Source organism: Mastigoproctus giganteus, chromosome 4 (genome assembly GCF_048544385.1).
Source record: "Mastigoproctus giganteus isolate SK-2022 chromosome 4, ASM4854438v1, whole genome shotgun sequence".
In the NCBI taxonomy this organism is placed as follows: Eukaryota; Metazoa; Arthropoda; class Arachnida; order Uropygi; family Thelyphonidae; genus Mastigoproctus; species Mastigoproctus giganteus.
Window position 1 is genome coordinate 166,293,667 of NC_143578.1, and position 21,401 is coordinate 166,315,067.

The following is a 21,401-nucleotide window of genomic DNA, read 5'->3' on the forward strand; positions in this document are numbered from 1 at the left end:
GAAGGTAAACTTCTACACATCTATCCTGCAACCATCCTTCCTCAACTTCCCTCCTCATGAGTGTAGTCTCAGAAAGTGGGAGAATACCATTAACATTCAGCTTACTTAATCCAGTCAAGGCTTTAAACACCCCAATCAGATCTCCCCACAGCAGCCTTTTATGTATCAAATTACTTCCTGAAATCCGAGTATATATCAAAATAATTTTTTGCATCCAGTTCCTTGGTCACTAAATTATACTAACCTATCAGATTGGTTAGACAATATCGCACCATAACAAATCCATGCTGTGACTGCAGTATAATTGCATTCTTGTCCAGATAGTCCTGCATTACTTCTTAAACCTTTGACTCCATTATTTTCCCTAGAACAGATGTTAAGCTGACAAGTTTGTAACTAATTATGTATATTAGTACACTGTGATCGCTGCCACGTGCGTTCTTATGCATGTAGAATCACTGCTGATAATGGTGCCTCCGTAGCCAGGTAGGAAGGAGCAGCTGTGCATAGCACACGCTTCATGATTAGACCGGGGTTCGAGCCCGTTTTCCACCAAATACAGAGATGCAGAAAGGTCAGGGAATGACCACCGCATATCCCGGAGCAATATGGCCTTAGTTGCTAATGCTCCTAAAAACTAAATAACAAACAAACAACTGCTGATAATAAAATCAGGAGTATTGGTTCCTCTTGTTGATTCTCTGCCATGCTGTTGTATGACCAAAAATGTTATCCAAGAAATTTAGAAAAAACTCACAAGTGTGAGTAATCAACCCACAAATTGCAGTCAACATCTGAAAAGTTAAAATCCCCCAGTATAAGACATTCTGATTTACTGGCCCACTATTTCTCTCTATAACTGTTTGGTATACTCGTCACAGTCATTAGGCCTATAACACTTTTTTACGCTCAATTTTGTTTTCCCAGTGCTTATATCACACCAAACTAACTCATCATTGCACTGGTCACCCATGTTGAATGGATGCACTGCCTTAATTTAATATGCTTCTTGACTAAGAGCATAACCCCTCCATCTCTCCTCTCCTGTCCTGTCTGTTTTACCTGTACACATTGTATTCCCCATGTTCAAATTCAGCATCACTTATGTCTGAATGACACCTCGTCTCTGCTATTCAGTGACTTAATCAGTACTTCAGATTCATTAAATTTATTTACAATGCTCCTAAGCATTAGTATACATGCACATTTTCTTACTCTTAGTTACCCTAACACAGCCGATGTATTCATTTGTTCCATGATGATCCACAGTAGAGCCTGAAATCCCAGATTGCATATTTTCTTGATGATTCTGAAATTTCGTTTCTTAGTATTAAAAAAAAAAAAAAAAAAAAAATATTTTTTTGTTGGTTCATTGTTATTGAATTTGGGATGGCTTCATAAATATTTCTATAAAACCTCAAATTTGGAATTACTATGGGGAAACATTGGCTGCAGTTATAATAAATTTCAGTCATGGTAAATTTTGGATGCACCACAGATGACACATTGAATATGTTTTTGCTTGAATAATAATCTCTTGTGTCATGTTTAAGGACACCAAAGTCACCAATGCCAGTGTAATACATCAAAAAATATAAGTATTCAGAACTGTTACATATTTTATTAATCCTATACATGCATGGCAGCCAACAGTTGTAAGGAAAACTGCAAATTTGGCAGTTTGAATATCCAGATATATATATATATATATATATATATATATATATATATATATATATATATATATCTGGAATTTGAATATCAGTACATATACAGTCGATTCCAGTTATTTGGAACACAGCGGGACTAATGCATTTTGTCCTGATTAAGTGGCTGCCCCATTTATCTGAAGTTTTACATAAATAGTTAAAAATACAATGGACCCCCGCTTTACAGTTGGTTCACTGTACAATCAAATCACATTACGATGGACTCAACATAGTAAAGTACTGTTCACTATACGATATATAGTAAGCGCTGGTCATTGCGATCACAGTTGTGAATTGAATTTTAATTCTATTAAACAGTGATTCTAATTAGTGAAAATAGGAGGAATATTATTCACAGGCTATAAAAGTAAAGATATATTAAGCACAAATTTACCCTTTATTATCTTACCAATTAAAAAATTAAATGATACATGAAAATCAGAAGAATGTATGTGATAATTGGAATAATTAATACAGACTGTAATATGTATATACTAGGGCTTACAATACCAGTATTTCGGTATTTTTAAGTTATGAAACTGGGATACCAGTATTAATACCTGTATTCTAAAAACAAAAACGTTTTTCTCAATACATTTTGATGACAATTGGTATTAGCATTAGTAGAGGCACACAATGCAAGAAAGCAAGCTTATGCAGCATCAGCCAAAAAAAAAAAAAAAAAAAAAAAAATGCTCCCATTTCACCCCTCCGTTTGTTCCAAATACCTGTCCAGCTCAGCCTTAAATTTATTTAGGCTATCAACTTCCACAACAAAAGATGGAAGTCTGTTCCACCAATCAACTACCTGCTGGCCAAAGGCAAACTTCCACACATCTATCCTACAACTGTCTTTCCTCGATTTCAATTTATGCCCTCTCAGGTGATTATTCTGAGCAAAAGGAAGAAACCCATCAGCATTGAGCATGCTCAAACCATTCAAGGCTCTATACACCTCAATCAGATCACCTCGCAGGTGCCAAGTCTCCAGACACTGCAATCTGCAAAACTTAAGCCTTTCTTTGTAAGAGCAACCCTTCGTTCCATTCACTAATCTTGTTGCCCTTCTCTGTACTCGTTCCAACAGCTCTACATCCTTCTTAAAATGAGGCCTCCAGACCTGTATACAATACTCAAGGTGTGGCCTGACCATTGCGTTGTACAAGGGGATAATCACCTCTTTATCCCTGCTAGAAAAATTCCTGTATATCTTGACAAGACACCTTTTCATTCTCTACCACTGTCAGTGTAGTACCACACATTTGATATGTTACTCTGAGGTTACTGCTTCCCATATGCAGTACTTTGCCAATGTTAAACTTCATTTGCTACCTCTCAGCCCATCTGCTCAACTTTTTTAGATCCTGTTGCAGCAGCGTACTGTCATTAGTGTTATTAACAACCGTACCAGCCTTCGTATCATCTGCAAACTTGGACATTAAGCTTCATATACCTTCATCAATATCATGTATAAATATACAAAACAACAATGGACCCAACACTGAACCCTGAGGGACTCCACTAATAATGCTAGTCCACGAAGAGCAGTGTCCATTGATTTCCACTCTGTCTTCTCCCACTCAACCATCCCTTTATCCATAGCAGCAATTTGCCTCTAATGCCGCACTGCTCCAGTTTGTGCAGTAGCCTTCCATGTGCAACAGTATCAAAAGCCTTTCTAAGATCCAAATATATGATATCAAAGTTATTCCCCGCATTCAGTTCCTTTGTGACCACATCATAGTATACAATCACATTGGTCAGACAAGACTTCCCCTTAACAAACTCATGCTGTGTCTGAGCTATAACTGAAGTCTTGTTCAGATGATCCTGCAGTGTTTTAACCAGTGCCTCCATTAATTTCCCTGGAACAGGAGTTAAACTAAAACTAACAGGTCTATAATTACTTGTGTTGCCCTTTGATTCTCCTTTGTGAATTGGGGTCACATTTGCAGAACTCCAGTCCACGGGTACCTCCCCTGAGTCCAAGGAAGCTCTCACAATTATGGCTAAGGGTTTTCTTACTTCCTTTGCAGCCTCCTTTAATATAACTGGATAGATCCCATCCACCCCTGGTGCCTTTTTTTTAAGTTTATCTTCAACAATTTTCACTCCACTTTCCTCTCAGTTATTACAAAACCATCTTGCTCACTGCCAGAGTTTAATTGATCTCTGGCATTCCCCTCCCTGAATAACTCCTCATTTGTGAATGTAGATGCAAAATACTCATTTAGTTTGTTAGCCACCTGAGAAGGATCATTAACAGTTGAACTATCAATATCCAGTGGACCAATCTGATTCATCCCTTTCCTTCTAGAGTTTACATAGGTAAAGAACTCTTTGCTGTTTTTCTTTGCATACTTTGCCGAAGATTTCTCATAATCTGTCTTTGCCTGCCTAATCTCCTTTGTGACTTGGTCACAGACCAACTTATGTCTATCATAGGCATCCATATCACCCATTAATTTATATGAATTCCATGCATTTTTCTTCTCTGCCACATGTTTCATTAGTTCATCTGATATCCATTTAGGCCTAAACCTTGAACAATATTTCTTAGTTGGTATGTAAAGCCTAGTAGCTTCCAAGGTTAATTCTTTGAATGCCTCCCATTTTGAATTTGCTGTTGGTAACATCATCAGTTGGTCCCACCATATAGAATTTAAATACTGTCTCAGATCTCTGTAGTCACCTTTATGAAAGCAAAAACTCTTCCCTTTACCTCTGATGGTAGTTACCTCTTTGAGTAAATCCCACTTCAACACACTGTGATCACTGCCACCTAGTGGTTCCTCTATCTGCAGATTCTTAATGCATGAAGAATCACTACTGATAATCAAATCAAGAGTATTACTCCCTCTAGTTGCCTCCTGAACATTCTGATGTAGTAAACAATCATCCAATAAATCCACAAAAGCCTTGCTAGTATGTGAGTGACCAACCCACAAATTCCAGTCAATATCTGGGAAATTAAAATCCCCCATTATAAGATTCTCTGATTTACTGGCTCACTTTATTTCCCTGTACAGTTTCTTATTATACTCATCAGAGTCATTAGGCCTATAGCACACTCCTACTGTCAATTTTGATCTCCCAATGCTTATGTCACACCAAACTGACTCGACACTGCACTGTCAAGCGATGTCGACTGGCTTCACTTCCTTGGATTTTATGTGTTTCTTAACTAATAACATAACCCCTCCTCCCTTCCTATCCTGTCTATTCTTTCTGTGGACGTTATACACCCCAAATTCCAGTTCTGCCTTCCTTATATCTGACACCACATCTCTGATATCCTAACAATATCTGCCTTTGAAGCTTTGAGCAATACCTCAAATTCATCAAATTTATTTACCAAACTCCTAACATTGGTGTACACGCAAGTATACATGCACCTGTTCTTTTTCTTAGCTACCCTAACACAACCCATGTGTTTACTTGTACCGCAATGACTCCCAGCAGTCTCTGAAATATCCTGCATCTTGTTTTCCAGGCTTCTGCTCATTCCAGTAGAAGCAGTGCAAGAATCACTTTCACCTCTGCCGGTGGCTACTGTAAATCTATTAGTCCTTGTATCCCCCCAAACTAAAAGAGATGTGGTATGTGCAGCAAGTAGTGTTCATCTCGATCATCATGTCAACCATCGGCATGGTGCCAAAGACCCCAGATAACACCCTTGCAACAATAGGTATCCCAGAGAAGAACACTTACAAGGAACTTCAGAAAGTTGGAATTGTGAACACCTGTAGGATAGTCAGAGTTCCTCAACTAACAGTAACACCTGGCATAACACCCAGCCTCTGAACCTGGTAGCATTACCCGTCACGGGGATGTAACCCTCTGTCAGGGAGAAATAATAATAATATTTTGCCATGTAGCATTTGGGCAAAAATTAGCATTTTTCTAAGTTTCCTGTTTGACCTATCAGTACTGTTTCTGTATTTATACTGTTTTAGATTTCAAAATATAAGACAATGAAACTCAATCCTTCCTACTTAAGTACTATTTGTAAAATATAGAAGTCTACTCATACATTTTGATAGGCAAATTCTTCAGCCTGATGCTCACATCAAATTGTTCCAATTAATACATTATGTGAAAGGACTAAATTTATAACACAATCTTATGCTTTTTTAAATATTGTTAATATGTACGGGTTTTTTAAAACTAACCTTATATTCAATTTCCATTATCCACTTACTGCCAAAAGTGCAAAGCATAGCTGATGTACATCAACCCACCCAAAACTAAACCGACCAGCAATAATAGACTGGAAACCGAAGACAATTGTCAAAATTACCTAAAATATTTTTGACTAAACTTCTTTATAAGGGACTAGGTTATTTCGGTATGATCCGTGCTCACAAGAAGTAAAGTGATACACTTAACAATATCCACTCTCTTATACAATAAGGTACAATTAAAATTAGCGCTCCACAACAAGATTACTGTATTTTTGTTAACCAATGTAAATAGTGCTATATTTACACATGTGCGTAAAGGTCCATGAGTCTGAAATAGTGTGGTCTACGTACATTTATAGAGTTAAGGTTTAACTTCATTTTGAGTGTTTCGGCTGTTGAGAGCTTTGTATATTTGTGTTGTGTTTTAATTACTCTTGCCTCATTGAAAAGAAAAACATGGTTCTCATGGATGGCATGAAAGGAAAGTTCAGATGCATCTGTCCTCTTTGCCCTCACAAATGCCTGGTGTTGTTGAATTCGCATTGAAAGATAATTTTGGGTAGAACCAACGTATAAAGAGTTACATTTTCCACATGCAATGTTATAAACTATGTTGGTTTGTTTCATACTAACGATTGTAGTTGTCTTCCTCATCTTCCTTACTGTGTGGAGTTTACTAATGGGCTGTGCAACAATTTTATTGCTGGTTGGTTTTTTAAAACTAATCTTGTATTTATTAATCCCGTTTATATTAACAATATTAACTAATCCCGTATATATTAACAATATTTTAAAAAAGCATAAGATCATGTTATAAATTTAGTCCTTTCACATAATGTATTAATTGGATCAATCTGATATGAGTGTCGGGCTGAAGAATTTTCCTATCAAAAGGTATGAGTAGATCTCTATATTTTACAAATAGTATTTATACTGTACAATTCAATAATTTTTTTTGGAGAATAGTGCAAGATGAAGTGAAAGATACTTCATCCTGCATAGAGTTAAACCTGCTTTTAATTTCTGGAAGAAATGCAAATAATTTGTAGATGTTTTGTAGTACCCACTACTTGTGTCACATCTTCAGTGACTGAATTGCTCTCCTTATTACAGCGAGTGTGTGTGTGTCAAGTTTAAGTGCAACAAGGATAGCAGTTCATTCAATGAAGAAGCGATACTGAAAGTGCAGTGAAATGTCTGAAGATTATTTTTAATTCCTACAAGGAATTAAAGACAGATTGCACTCTACTCAGGTTCAAGTGCGTATTTTTTTGCCATTCAACATTTTGATTTACCTGCACACTATACCATTAAAAGAACAACTTAATTATTATTTTTCAAGAGAAGCATTTCTTCAGAATGTTCAGTACTGAAATGCTAACATTTTCTATCAGTATTTGAGCATTAGATGGTTCAATTATTTATGATAGTGTTTTTTTTTTTTCCCAGAAACTTAAAAGCTATATATCATGTCTCTGATTAGAGACATGCAGGCACCTCCATAGCCAGGAGGGCAGGAGCAGTGCGTAGCACACGGTTCTTGATTAGACCGGGGTTCGAGCACGTGACCACCAAATATGGAGGGTTTGGAAAGGTCAGGGAATTGACCACTGCATATCCCTGGAGCAATATGACCTTAGTTGCTAATGCTCCTAAAAACCAAGTAACAAACAACACAAACATGATATGTGGCTTTTATGAGATTACAAAAGGGAGGGGGACAAAATATGAGTGCAAAAATGTATTTTTAAATTGAAAGACAATAGTTAACCCTGTAACTGATTCCATTAAAAAAACCATATAATCACTGAAGTAAGTGCTAACAATGTAACCTTTTCCACAATGGTTAACAGCCTGTTTGCATTTTGAAATACTGCAGTCCTCTGAACCACTTGCTTATCTTTTAGTCCACATATTTTAATTAGGGACATATACAAATGGACCAAAGTTGCGGTGTTGACGTTATTTACAAACATGAAATCCAAAAGTTGTTTGATGTTCATTGAGTTACACTGGCATATAATGCTTTATGTGCGAGTCATGTGACCAAGAAACTGAGTAATCCACTGTTGATTAATTATCATAATTTCTCTTAAGTTTGCTCATGAATAGCAGTAGACAATACATGACCTTTTAACAATGTTCTCATTTGATAGACATGCTGCAAAATCTTTGCAGCCATGAGGTGAAATCTTTACTTTACCTAATCGACTCTGGTGCTCTGCTTGTTGAAAACTAACTCAAGAATTATATTTTCAATTCTCAAATATTTTGTTGCATTTACATATTTTCCTAAATGTAGCTGGAAAATGGGAAGCTGGGAAGAAAATGTATCGCTGGATTTGGGAAGCTGAACTGCACAAATCAAACTTCAGATTAGTATTGCATATCCTTGGAAGCAAGGATATTGCTTCCAAATGAGCCTCGGAAGAAGAGGGGATCTGTGACCAAATCTGTTTATGCTCCTACATGTAAAAAAAAAAAATATTTTGGTTATAATTCATTTGTAGTCATAACCTCATAAAGGTTGTAACAGGTTGCTATTCAAAATATTAATTCTATTTGAAGTAGGAAGACTTGCTTCTTCATTAATGTGTACAGTTTTCAGTAGTATAGTACTATACTGAAGATAGGACAGTAGGAAATTTAAAATCGAGAAAGGAGTTCGACAAGGAGACACAAAATATCTCCGAAGCTGTTTACTGCTGCCCTTGAGGAAGCTTTCAGAAGATTAGACTGGTCACAGAAAGGAGTCAATGTGAACGGAGAGTACCTAAACCATTTACGATTTGCAGATGACATTGTGGTCATAAGCCACGATCCCAAAGAATTAGAGGAAAATCTTAATCAGTTATGCACAGTTAGTAAGGATTTAGGACTAAAGATGAATATGGCTAAAACAAAAGTAATGATGAACAAGTATGCCACAGAAAGGGAAATAATGATTGAAGGAGCAGTAATTGAAAAGGTGGAGTCATATACTTATCTGGGACAAGTTATTAGCTGTAATAATGATAAATGGCTGGAAGTCAAGAGAAGAATAAATTTTGGATGGATAGCATTCAGGAAATATAGTCATATACTGAAGAGCAATATCCCAGTTTGTCTGAAACGTAAAATAATGAACCAATGTATACTCCCCACCATGACTTATGGAAGTGAAACTTGGGCACTCACCAAAAGAATGGAAGAGAAGCTAAGAACTACACAGCAAAGAATGGAATGAATTATATTGGGAATCAGACTGTTAGATAAGAAGAGAAACACATGGATTAGGCAGCAAACTCAAGTAAAGGACATTCCTATCAAAACTAAAGAACTAAAATGGTCTTGGGCAGGACGCACAGCTCGAAGACATGATGACAGATGGACTAAAAAAATAACAGAATGGTACCCAAGAGGAGCTAGAAGAAATCCTGGAAGACAAAGGTGGGGATGGATAGATGAAATTCATGAGTTTGTGGGTAGTAAATGGATGGCCAGTGCTCAAAACAGAAGGAACTGGAAAGTCGCTGGAGAAGCCTTCATCCTGCAGTGGATTGAAAATGGCTGATGATGATACTGAAGATTGCTCTTCAATATTAAAATTACGGAGTAATGTGCTGTACTGATGGGTAGATATTTTCGTATTCTTAGTGAGCTACTTGTATTTCTTGTAATTTCACTGATTCTCTCATGTAATCATCAATAAAATTTAAAACAAAATTTATTTATTTATTTTAGAGGTGATTGCAGATGACACTCCAGCAGTGGAAGTGGTATTAAAATCTGATACCATGCGAGTTGAATTATTAGCAGAGATGAATAAATTAGAAGCTGAAATAAGTGGCGGAAACCTCAAACACCAGTCACGGCTGAATGAGGTAAGAAATAGACTTTTTTCAAGGAATGCTTTTTACTCAATACGTTTAAATTGTTGGACGAAAGTGCAAGATACAGCAGATCTTGTTATAATATGTGATATACATTCGGAAAAAAACAGTACTTAGTGGAAATGCATGCATATTTTCACATATAGCAGTGAGGGATAGGTTCCCTAAAAACCATAAATTATCATTACTTATCACATTTTCTGCGTTATGTTTTATCAGTACTTATTACTCTACATTGGTAAATAACATTAACACTAAAACTTGATGAATAAAAAAATTATTGAAATAAAAAAATATATATATATGAGTAATATTGTTTTCTGCAGACTGCTCAGGACCAAGATATCGACGAGGAATATTACAACTTTCTGAAAGTGATAAAGCCCAAGAAACCTATAGGGAAACAGAAATCCAAAGAAGAAAAAATTAGTCAAGAAACACTTGTCATGATGAACCAAAGACGACAAATGAAGAGCAAGAAAAACACTGACAGGGAGAAAATTGAGTATACTGAGTTATGCAAAGCCATTAGAAAGAGACTCAGAGAGGACATAAGAAGATTTAACACAAGAAAAGTAGAACACTCATTAAGGGAAAACAAAGGATTTAAATCAGCAACCATGAGCAGTAATACAGAAAGACAAATGATACTGAAACTGAAGAATAGCGATGGTTTACTTATAAACAGCAGAGAAGGCATAATTCAAATAGCAGAAGACTACTATAGAGAATTATACAAGGAGCGAGGGAATGATACCAGCAGTGGGGAAGATGGATTGCAAGGTAGCAACACATACGACATACCCAATATTCTTCCTGATGAGGTAGAACATGCATTGAAGAAAATGAAGAATCGGAAAGCCCCGGGGGAAGATGAAGTTACTGTAGAGTTGTTAAAATTGGGAGGAAGAGACAACACAAAAACTGGCAAGGCTCTTCACAAAGTGCATTAGAAAAGGTGTGATGCCTAAGCAGTGGAATAATGCAATCATAGTTTTGCTGCATAAGAAAGGAGATAAATCAGAAATTGGAAATTATAGACCAATTAGCTTGTTATCCCATATCTACAAGTTGTTCACAAGGGTCATTACTAACAGATTAGAAAGAATACTTGATGAGAATCAACCGAAAGAGCAAGCTGGCTTTAGGACAGGATTCTCAACTATGGATCACCTTCACGTAATATCACAGCTAATGGAGAAAGCAAATGAATATAAAACACCATTATGCCTGGCATTTGTGGATTATGAAAAGGCATTTGACTCCATACAGCATAAGGCAATATTTCGGGCACTGGAAAGACAAGGCATAGATACTCCATATATTATGATTTTGAAGAAAATATATGAGAGTGCTACATCTTTTATTAGACTAAACAAAGACAGTAGCAAATTTAAAATCGAGAAAGGAGTTCGACAAGGAGACACAATATCTCCGAAGCTGGTTACTGCTGCCCTTGAGGAAGCTTTCAGAAGATTAGACTGGTCGCAGAAAGGAGTCAATGTGAACGGAGAGTACCTAAACCATTTATGATTTGCAGATGACATTGTGGTCATAAGCCACGATCCCAAAGAATTAGAGGAAAATCTTTATCAGTTATGCACAGTTAGTAAGGATTTTGGACTAAAGATGAATATGGCTAAAACAAAAGTAATGATGAACAAGTATGCCACGGAAAGGGAAATAATGATTGAAGGAGCAGTAATTGAAAAGGTGGAGTCATATACTTATCTGGGACAAGTTATTAGCTGTAATAATGATAAATGGCTGGAAGTCAAGAGTAGAATAAATTTTGGATGGATAGCATTCAGGAAATATAGTCACATACTGAAGAGCAATATCCCAGTTTGTCTGAAAAGTAAAATAATGAATCAATGTATACTCCCCACCATGACTTATGGAAGTGAAACTTGGGCACTCACCAAAAGAATGGAAGAGAAGCTAAGAACTACACAGCGAAGAATGGAACGAATTATATTTGGAATCAGACTGTTAGATAAGAAGAGAAACACATGGATTAGGCAGCAAACTCGAGTAAAGGACATTCTTATCAAAACTAAAGAACTCAAATGGTCTTGGGCAGGACACATAGCTCGAAGGCATGATGACAGATGGACTAAGAAAATAACAGAATGGTACCCAAGAGGAGCTAGAAGAAAACCTGGAAGACAAAGGCGGAGATGGATAGATGAAATTCATGAGTTTTTGAGTAGTAAATGGATGGCCAGTGCTCAAAACAGAAGGAACTGGAAAGTTGCTGGAGAGGCCTTCATCCTGCAGTGGATTGAAAATGGCTGATGATGATGATGAATATTGTTTTGTTTCAATAATTTTCTATAATGTAGTTTTCAATATTGTAGGAACTGTATATACATTTTTATATATATATATATATATATATATATATATATATATACCAACATCAGCCATTTTCAATCCACTGCAGGATGAAGGCCTCTCCAGCAACTTTCCAGTTCCTTCTGTTTTGAGCACTGGCCATCCATTTACTACCCACAAACTCATGAATTTCATCTATCCATCTCTGCCTTTGTCTTCCAGGATTTATTCTAGCTCCTCTTGGGTACCATTCTGTTATTTTTTTTAGTCCATCTGTCATCATGTCTTCGAGCTATGTGTCCTGCCCAAGACCATTTTAGTTATATAGTTTTGATAAGAATGTCCTTTACTTGAGTTTTCTGCCTAATCCATGTGTTTCTCTTCTTATCTAACAGTCTGATTCCCAATATAATTCGTTCCATTCTTCGCTGTGTAGTTCTCAGCTTCTATTCCATTCTTTTGGTGAGTGCCCAAGTTTCACTTCCATAAGTCATGGTGTGGAGTATACATTGGTTCATTATTTTACATTTCAGACAAACTGGGATATTGCTCTTAGTATGTGACTATATTTCCTGAATGCTATCCATCCAAAATTTATTCTTCTCTTGACTTCCAGCGATTTTTCATTATTACAGCTAATAACTTGTCCCAGATAAGTATATGACTCCACCTTTTCAATTACTGCTCTTTCAATCATTATATCCCTTTCTGTGGCATACTTGTTCATCATTACTTTTGTTTTAGCCATATTCATTTTTAGTCCTAAATCCTTACTAACTGTGCATAACCAATTAAGATTTTCCTCTAATTCTTTGGGATCGTGGCTTATGACCACATTGTCATCTGCAAATCGTAAATGCTTTAGGTACTCTCCGTTCACATTGACTCCTTTCTGCGACCAGTCTAATCTTCTGAAAGCTTCCTCAAGGGCAGCAGTAAACAGCTTCGGAGATATTGTGTCTCCTTGTCGAACTCCTTTCTCGTTTTTAAATTTCCTACTGTCTTTGTCTAGTCTAATAAAGGAGGTAGCACTCTTATATATTTTCTTCAAAATCATAATATGTGGGGTATCAATGCCTTGTCTTTCTAGTGCCCAAACCATTGCCTTATGCTCTATGGAGTCAAGTGCCTTTTCATAATACACAAATGCCACGCATAATGGTGTTTTATATTCATTTGCTTTCTCCGTTAGCTGTGATATTATGTGAAGGTTATCCATAGTTGAGAATCCTGTCCTGAAGCCAGCTTGCTCTTTCGGTTGATTCTCATCAAGTATTCTTTCTAATCTGTTAGTAATGACCCTTGTGAACAACTTGTAGATGTGGGATAACAAGCTAATTGGTCTATAATTTCCAATTTTTGATTTATCTCCTTCCTTATGCAGCAAAACTATGATTGCATTTTTCCACTACTTGGGCATCACCCCTTTTGGGATGCACTTTGTGAAGAGCCTTGCCAGTTTTTGTGTTATGTAGCCCACCTGGCTACGGAGGAAGCTGCTCCTGGCTATGCACTGCTGCTCCTGGCTACAGGAACAGCAGTGCATAGCACACGCTTCTTGATTAGACCTGGGTTCAAGCCCATGACCACCAAATATGGAGGATGCGGAAAGGTCAGGGAATGCCCACCGCATATCCTGGAGCAGTATGGCCTTAGTTGCCAATGCTCCTAATAACAAACAATTAAAAAAAAAAAAAAAAAAAACGTTTAGAGGAGTTTACAAGATAAACAGAATATAAGAAACAGCACCGTATTCAGCAGTCACGGGCTTGAACCCTGGTCACTCAAGGCACGTGTACTTAATCAAGGTTTAACATAAAACTAGATAGCAAAACACATAGCACTGTATTGAAGTCTGTTAGCTTAGTATAGTATAGTATTATAATTAATCAGTAAAATTTATTCGACTACTTTCATTATGTAGCACAGAGCGGAACGGAAAGTAAAATAACAAGTTGTAGTTAAACTAGGTTTAATGTTAATTACATATGATAAACGGTGAAAACAGAATATGTAGATACATACAGTAACCAGTAATACAAAAGCTTTTGGGCTTTATGTTACCCTTCATCAGTTAACCGTTGGAATGAAAGTTTTGGGACCATAGAACTTAAGAGCATGTGATGGCAGTCATGCACAGTGAACCGTGTGATGCACCAATTAACTGGTGGAAGTTGAAGTCTGTGGTTGTGACGTTGTCACCATTTGTCAGTCATGAGAATGGTTGATTCAATAATAGGATCCTCTGTTTCTGTTGATGCCAGTATTAGAGCACGTGATGTGCAGTGACTCCAACCAGGCACGTTGCCAGTAATGGCTGGACCGATCGACAACCATGACATTGCGGCATGGGTCAATGTTGTGTCGGGTTGACCAGAAGTGCTCAGCAATGGCTGAGTGTTCTATGTCCACTAGTGGACATGGAACACTAGCGCTATGTCTGCGATGTCATGGTTGCAGAGAGAGAGAGAGACCATATTTCTTGTGATATTATTTTCTATTTAATACTTACAGTCCATGTGAAAAAGGGCAACATTCTCTCTTTTAGTGTTAACACTAAACATAAGCTGTTCTCACCAGTTATGTATACATAGCACTGTTCATACAGTGCTTGAATGAGCTGTTGAATTTGATGTTGCTTATTAAGAATGGCTTAATTTGAGAGTGGTAGATAGAATATGCCCAGTGTTAGTACAGCTGGATAAATGCATGGGCTGTCTAGTCTATGCATTCCATAGACTAGATATTGAGTCTGGTAAAATGCATTTTATGAAATTTTATTTTGGTTGTGCAGAGTTGGCGCGTGTGTGTTTGTAAAATTATTCACACACACACACACACACACACACACACACACACACACACACACACACACACACACACACAAATAGTACTAGTGGCAAACAATGAAAAAACCTTCCCACATCTGTTCATCCACTCTTGAATTTATTCAAACTATCTACTTCCACACAACAGATGTAAGTTCCAACAATCACTATTTACAGAAGAAATAAAAGGTATTCTGCCACACACTGGAAGCACACATTGTCTTCAATTCTGGTTGCTTATTCTGTACACCTAAAAGAATTTGTGGCAATTGGAAATTCTTTTTAGAAAAGGTGAATTATTGCAACTGTGAGTGGATAGCTTGTGGTTTGAATGTGTTGAACCATGTTTCTTGTACAACAGTCATATTTTTACATGAATGGGGCATGCAGACTAAAGCTAATCATTAGAAAGACTGGCCAAAATTTTTTCACACTAAAAAATCTCACACCTGGATGCAAAAATGTCACCAGAGCTACTTATCTCTCCAAAAAAAAAATACTTCTGCCACCTTTACATATAAAATTGGGAGTGGTGAAAGAGTTTGCTATGTGAGAGTTTATCTCTCTCACGTAGCAAGAGAGAGGCTTCTTTTCAGTACATTTAAAAATTTTTCTAGATAAGTGATTTCAAACGCCACACACTTTTGATGAATCACAAACAAGAGAGCTGTTGCAAGATGATATTTTCACAACTTCTATGACTCAAATAATTTAAGGCTTCATTCAGAAATTTGACATAATAGGGCTTACCATTTGAGAAGGTGCGCTTGAGTGGATTTTAGGGGTGGAAAAATATTGGAACCATCAGTATTTTAGACTGAGTGTGTGATAACACACAGAATGCCTGTTTCCCTCTAAATCCTTTCATGCACTGGAAAAACAAGGCATAGACACCCTATACATTATGATTTTGAAGAAAATATATGAGAACACTACCTCCTTTATTAGACTAGACAAAGACAGTAGGAATTTTAAATTTGCTACTGTCTTTGTGAGAAACATTTTAGGCATTTATAAATCAAAGTACTATGTATGAGATGATTGTCAAAAAAATTCTTAATTCATTTCAAACACCTAGGTTGAGTTATGAATATGAAGGTTCATTTTGAATACTTTCCGCAGAAACTTGATGCAGTGAGTGAAGAGTAGGGTGAAAGGTTTTAGCATAGTATCAAGGCTGAAAAAAAGCAAAAATTCATCCTTTCTGAATAGCTAATGTGTTGAATTGCTAAATAAAAATAATATTCATTTAGACTCAGTGCCTGTATACATTACGATTTGTTTTTAATAATATGTAAAACTATCTGGTGAATATTTGAAATATGTGTATATATTTTTCTGTGGATTCTGCAATGTTGTAATTTTTTAGGTGGAGCTCTTATTTTTCATTTTGTGCAAAAAATGTCCAGGTTTAATGCTGTCTTAAAAAAAATACCAGTGTAATAATTGGCAGTTTATTATTTATAATGAATATTTATTTTAATTGATTTTTGTCTCTTGTAGGGTGAAAGCATATTATTGATTTTATTAAGATATACCTAAATATTGCGAGTTTCTTTGCTCAACGTTTTTTTTCTTTCGTTACGTTAAAAATTTATTGCTATTGTTGTAAGGCATATGTGTAATGTTCAGTCATATTTATGATGGCATTAGCTTTGTCTTCTGCATCACCTTGTAGTAGTAGTAGTAATAACAGAGGCATGCGATGCAAAAAAAAAAAAAAAAAAAGCAAGCGAATGAGCTTATGTAGCATCAATCAAAAAAAAAAAAAAAACAATTTCACACAACCATTCCCTCTAAAAGTTTGTCCAGTTCCTCCTTGAATTTATTTAAACTATCAACTACCACAACAACAGATGGAAGTTTGTTCCAGCAATTAACCGCCTCACTAGCTAGAGGCAAATTTCCGCAAAAAAAAAAAGGCAAATTAATCAGAGCAAGTCGAAGAATCCTATCAGAATTCAGTGTGCTCAATCCATTCAAGGCCTTATACACCTCGATCAGATTACCTCGCAGGTGCCTAGTTCCCAGCTGCTGCAGTTTGCAGAACTTAAGCCTTTCTTGGTATGAGGACCCTTCATTCCCCCTCACCAATCTTGTTGCCCATTCTCTGTACACACTCAAGGAACTCTACATCATTCCTCAGTGAGCCTCCAGACCTGTAATCAATACTCAAGGTGTGGCCTAACCATTGCCTTATACAAAGGGATAATCGCCTCCTTTCCCTTGCTAGCTTAAATTCCTGTTTGTCATTGACAATATCACATGACCTGCTCTGGAAGCCTGTCTGCATTGCTCAGAAAACTTCATATATGACTGCACAATCACTCCCAGGTCTTTTTCATTTTCTACCACCCTAAGTGTAACAGTTGGTATGTTCTTATGGATTTACTTCTGCCCATATGCAGCACTTTGCATTTGTCAATGTTAAACTTCAGTTGCCACTTCTCAGCCCATCTGCCCAAATTTTCTAGATCCTGTTGCAGTAGCACGCTGCCATTCCTGTCATTATCGACTCTGCCAACCTTTGTATCATCTGCAAACTTTGACACTAAGTCCGATATACCTTCATCAATATCATTGATACAGGTGACCCCCCACTTAACGCCGATAGTTCATTCTGGAAAAACAGGTGCTAAGTGAATCAGTGCAAAGCGATTGCCGTATTCTCATAATGTAACGTGTATTTGTGAGTCTATACCATCGCGACTCACATATAATAAATTATAGTGAAAAGACACCAAATGTCAGTCAAAATATTTAATATTAAAATCTGTACGTATATGATTATGTGGTAAGTAACTACATTACGTATCAAAATTAAACTTAAAATGCCAATTAAAATCATGTATTTATTAATCAGATGTCCCTGAGCTGTCGAGTTTTCATATCTTTGGTCAATTTTGGGTTGTACTTTGCCCTCTTCCCAGTGTTACCACTCAACAATTAAGTCAATTGATCCTTTGCCGCTTTGAAGCCTGGCATGCTTTTTTCTTCTTTCGGTATGAAACTTCTTTTAGGCATTTGTTTCCAAAAAAGTCCTGTTTCATCTGTTAAAAACTTGTTGGGAGCATAACACCTCTCTTTAATAATTTTAAGTTCTTTTTTGAAAGTTGTGGGTACTTCTTGATCTGCACTTACGTCTTCTCCCTGAATTTTAAATCTATCGAACCAGCCCTTACTAGCTTTAAATGGTTCCACATTTTTTTTTTTTTTTTTTAAGGTGAGCTTTCTTCAGATAATCATATAAGATATTAACTTTTTATTTAATAATATTTAATGTTAACGGAATTGTGCGTTGGATATTATCTTCAATAAAAATGTCTCTCCATTTCAATTATAATAGCTGGCCTAGCCATAACCAATTTAGTTGCTTGCAGTGGAACAGTTGTCTTTACCGCTGCTAAAATTAATTCTTTATTTTTTATAATTGTTCTTACAGTTGAATCTGCCAGTCCTAAATGATTGCACACATCTACTTATTGTTGAACGGAATTGATTTGCTTCAAAACGTATAATTTAATTTTCAAATTCAGTCTTTTTCTTACCTTAGTAGGCTTCATACCGCATCCAGACGTTTTTGCTTTTTAATTCTTATCCGTCATTATTAATCTTTGAAAATGTAACTGAGTTGCATTGATTATCATACAATGTTCGAGTAAACTGTTTGTTACCTAACACTGTATTGAGTGATGACTAGACTTCGGATAAATGCATATAAAGCAAATATTACAAGCAATATACTTGATCATTTTTTAAAATGTTAATCTTGGGACTACATAACAAGGCACTGTACTGCAATTAAATTAGCATGGAAGAAAATTTCACTGAGCATGGAAAAATTTCACAAGTCTGCGTGGGAAACATTTTAATGTTGCTTTGCTATTCGTTTTCGAGCTATCAACTACATCAGATGAAATGTTTTTGTTAAATATGCCAAAAATTATCTGTACGCTGGTAAAACAGCATTATAGTGAGTTGTGACAGTGTTGGAGGGAGATATTGGTTATAATATATGAACAGCGTTATAGCAAATCAGCATAGAGCGAAACGCATTATAACGAGGGCCTGCCGTATATAAAACTATAGTGGGCCCAACACCAAATCCTGTGGGATTCCACAAAGAGCAGCATCTATTGATTGCCACTCTGTCTTCTCCCACTCAACCATCCTTTTATCCATTGAAGCAACTTACCCTTAATACCATACTGCTCCAATTTGTACAGTAATCTTCCATGCACATGTCAAAAGCTTTCCTGAAATCCAAGTATATGATATCAAAATTATTTTTTGTATCTAGTTCCTTTGTGACCACATCGTAGTATCCAATCAAGTTTGTCAGACAAGACTTTCCCTTAACAAACCCATGCTGTGCATGAATTATTGCTGCATTCTTGTCTAGATGATCCTGCAATGCATCTTTAATCAGTGACTCCATTATTTTACCCGGAACAGAGGTTGAACTAACTGGTCTGTAATTACTCGTGTTACCCTTAGATCCTCCTTTGTGAATTGGGGATACATTTGCATATCTCCAGTCCATGGGGACTTCCCCTGAGTCCAAGGATGCTCTCATAATTATGGCTAAGGGTTTGCTTAGTTCCTTTGCCGTCTCCTTTAATAAAACTAAATAGATCCCATCAACTCCAGGTGCCTTTCTTATGTTTAACTTCAACATTTTCTCCTCCACTTTGCTCTGAGTTATTACAAAATCATTAAGCACCCTGTTACAGTTTGATAAACTTCTGGCATTTTTCTTCCTCAATAACTCCCCATGTGGTAATGTAGATGCAAAATACTCATTCAGATTATCAGTTATCTGAGTAGGATCATCAACAGTTGAACCATCGATATCAAGTGGACCAATCTGATTCATCCCCTTCCTTTTAGAGTAAAGGAATCCTTGCTGTTTTTCTTAGCAAGATCAATAAATTTAATTAATTAATTATCCATACTACACTATCTAATAGAATCCTAAATGCAGTGATATGTATTACTCTATCTAGTTTTATGGTAGAGCTACCTATTTATCATAATTGAAAATTTGAATTCCCTACCACTCTCTATATGAAAAAAATGGTTGCAAGATTCAAACGAAACAATGGTTTTACGTATATTAAGTAGTAACCTACAAAAAATATCTAAATTAAAAATAAAAAATAACCAGCGTAACTTGAATTATAAGGTTACTTATAAAATATATAATATAAAAATTAAGTAAATAAAACAGCAAACACAATCGCTTTTTTTGGAGCCTGTAATTCACAGCAGGAATTTGTAAAGAGAGTCCAGCACCCTTTGTGTGTGTTAATGGTTTTTACTTCTTTCCCTAAATGTTATTTTTCTCTTATATATTGCATGCATATGTATGCTTGTTTTGTGCGTATGTGGGTTTGTGTACATTCATAAAATATAATAAAAATTTGCTTGACTTCAATAACACCTTTGCAATACATTGTATTTTAACTTCACTGCTTGTCTTTTAATATGCACACATAACAGACTACAATAGAAAATTCATACTCACAGTTTAAAAAGAAAATCTACCTACTACGTACAGTAAACCTTAAGCTATTTGTACATTATTTGATTGTACTGTAGTTCTAGATGCACTACTGTAGACAACTGAAAAATATTAAGTTTAAACACAATTTTCCAATTCTCTTCATGCATTAAAAAATTCTGGTTATACTTTAAGGTGCTGTATTACATAAAGGAGTACTAACATCCTTATGGCTGCTACTTTAAGTGTTTAGAAGTGTGTTTAGTTTGAAACTGGGTGTGTGGGGGATTGTGTCAATCCCAAAAGTTCAAATGCTTATGGTACATCTATTGAAAGTTTAATATTATTTGGAAATACAATATTGTAACACAGACATAAAATTATATGAATGTTTTTGACTAATGTCATAACAGTCACCATGCATGTGTATTATTCATAACGTTGATAGGTGCAGTATGGCCTTTGTAGCCCTTGCACCAAAAAACAACAGTTGTAACACAGTAGCTATTACTGTGTTGCATTGCAGTTTTAAAAGTCAGTAAGGCAGTAACAATTTGCATTAGTAGTGGCAAATGATCAGTCAAAAAAAAAGACACCTCCAATTTCACCCATTTGTCCCCTCCAACATGTGTAGTTCTTTGAATTTATTCAAGCTATCAACAACAAAGTAAAAACCAAAATACATACGAAGTTTGTTCCAGCAATCAACCACCTGCTGGTTAAAGGAAAACTTCCTCACATCTATTCTGCAACCATCCTTCTTCAAATTGAAGAAGGATGGTTGCAGAATATGTTGCTATAATTTATGCCCCCTCATGTGTGTAGTCTGAGCAAGAGGAAGAATCCTATCAGCAAGAGCTTGCCCAATTCATTCAATGCCTTAAACACCTCAGTCAGATCACTTCGCAGGTGCCTAATTGCCAGACACTGCAATTTGCAGAACTGAAGCCTTTCTTGGTAAGAGCACC

The 21,401-nt window shown here is 36.2% G+C and overlaps 1 protein-coding gene across 1 annotated transcript in view; it reads left to right on the forward strand.

The window, feature by feature from the left end:
* The window catches only part of LOC150087173 (ATP-binding cassette sub-family F member 1), a 276,369-nt gene that overhangs the window by 95,278 nt on the left and 159,690 nt on the right, over positions 1 to 21,401 (forward strand). Inside the window, exon 6 of the mRNA XM_090371867.1 lies at positions 9,617 to 9,756. Coding sequence (XP_090227993.1) covers positions 9,617 to 9,756 — 140 coding nt within the window. The remainder of the gene's footprint in view (positions 1 to 9,616; positions 9,757 to 21,401) is intronic.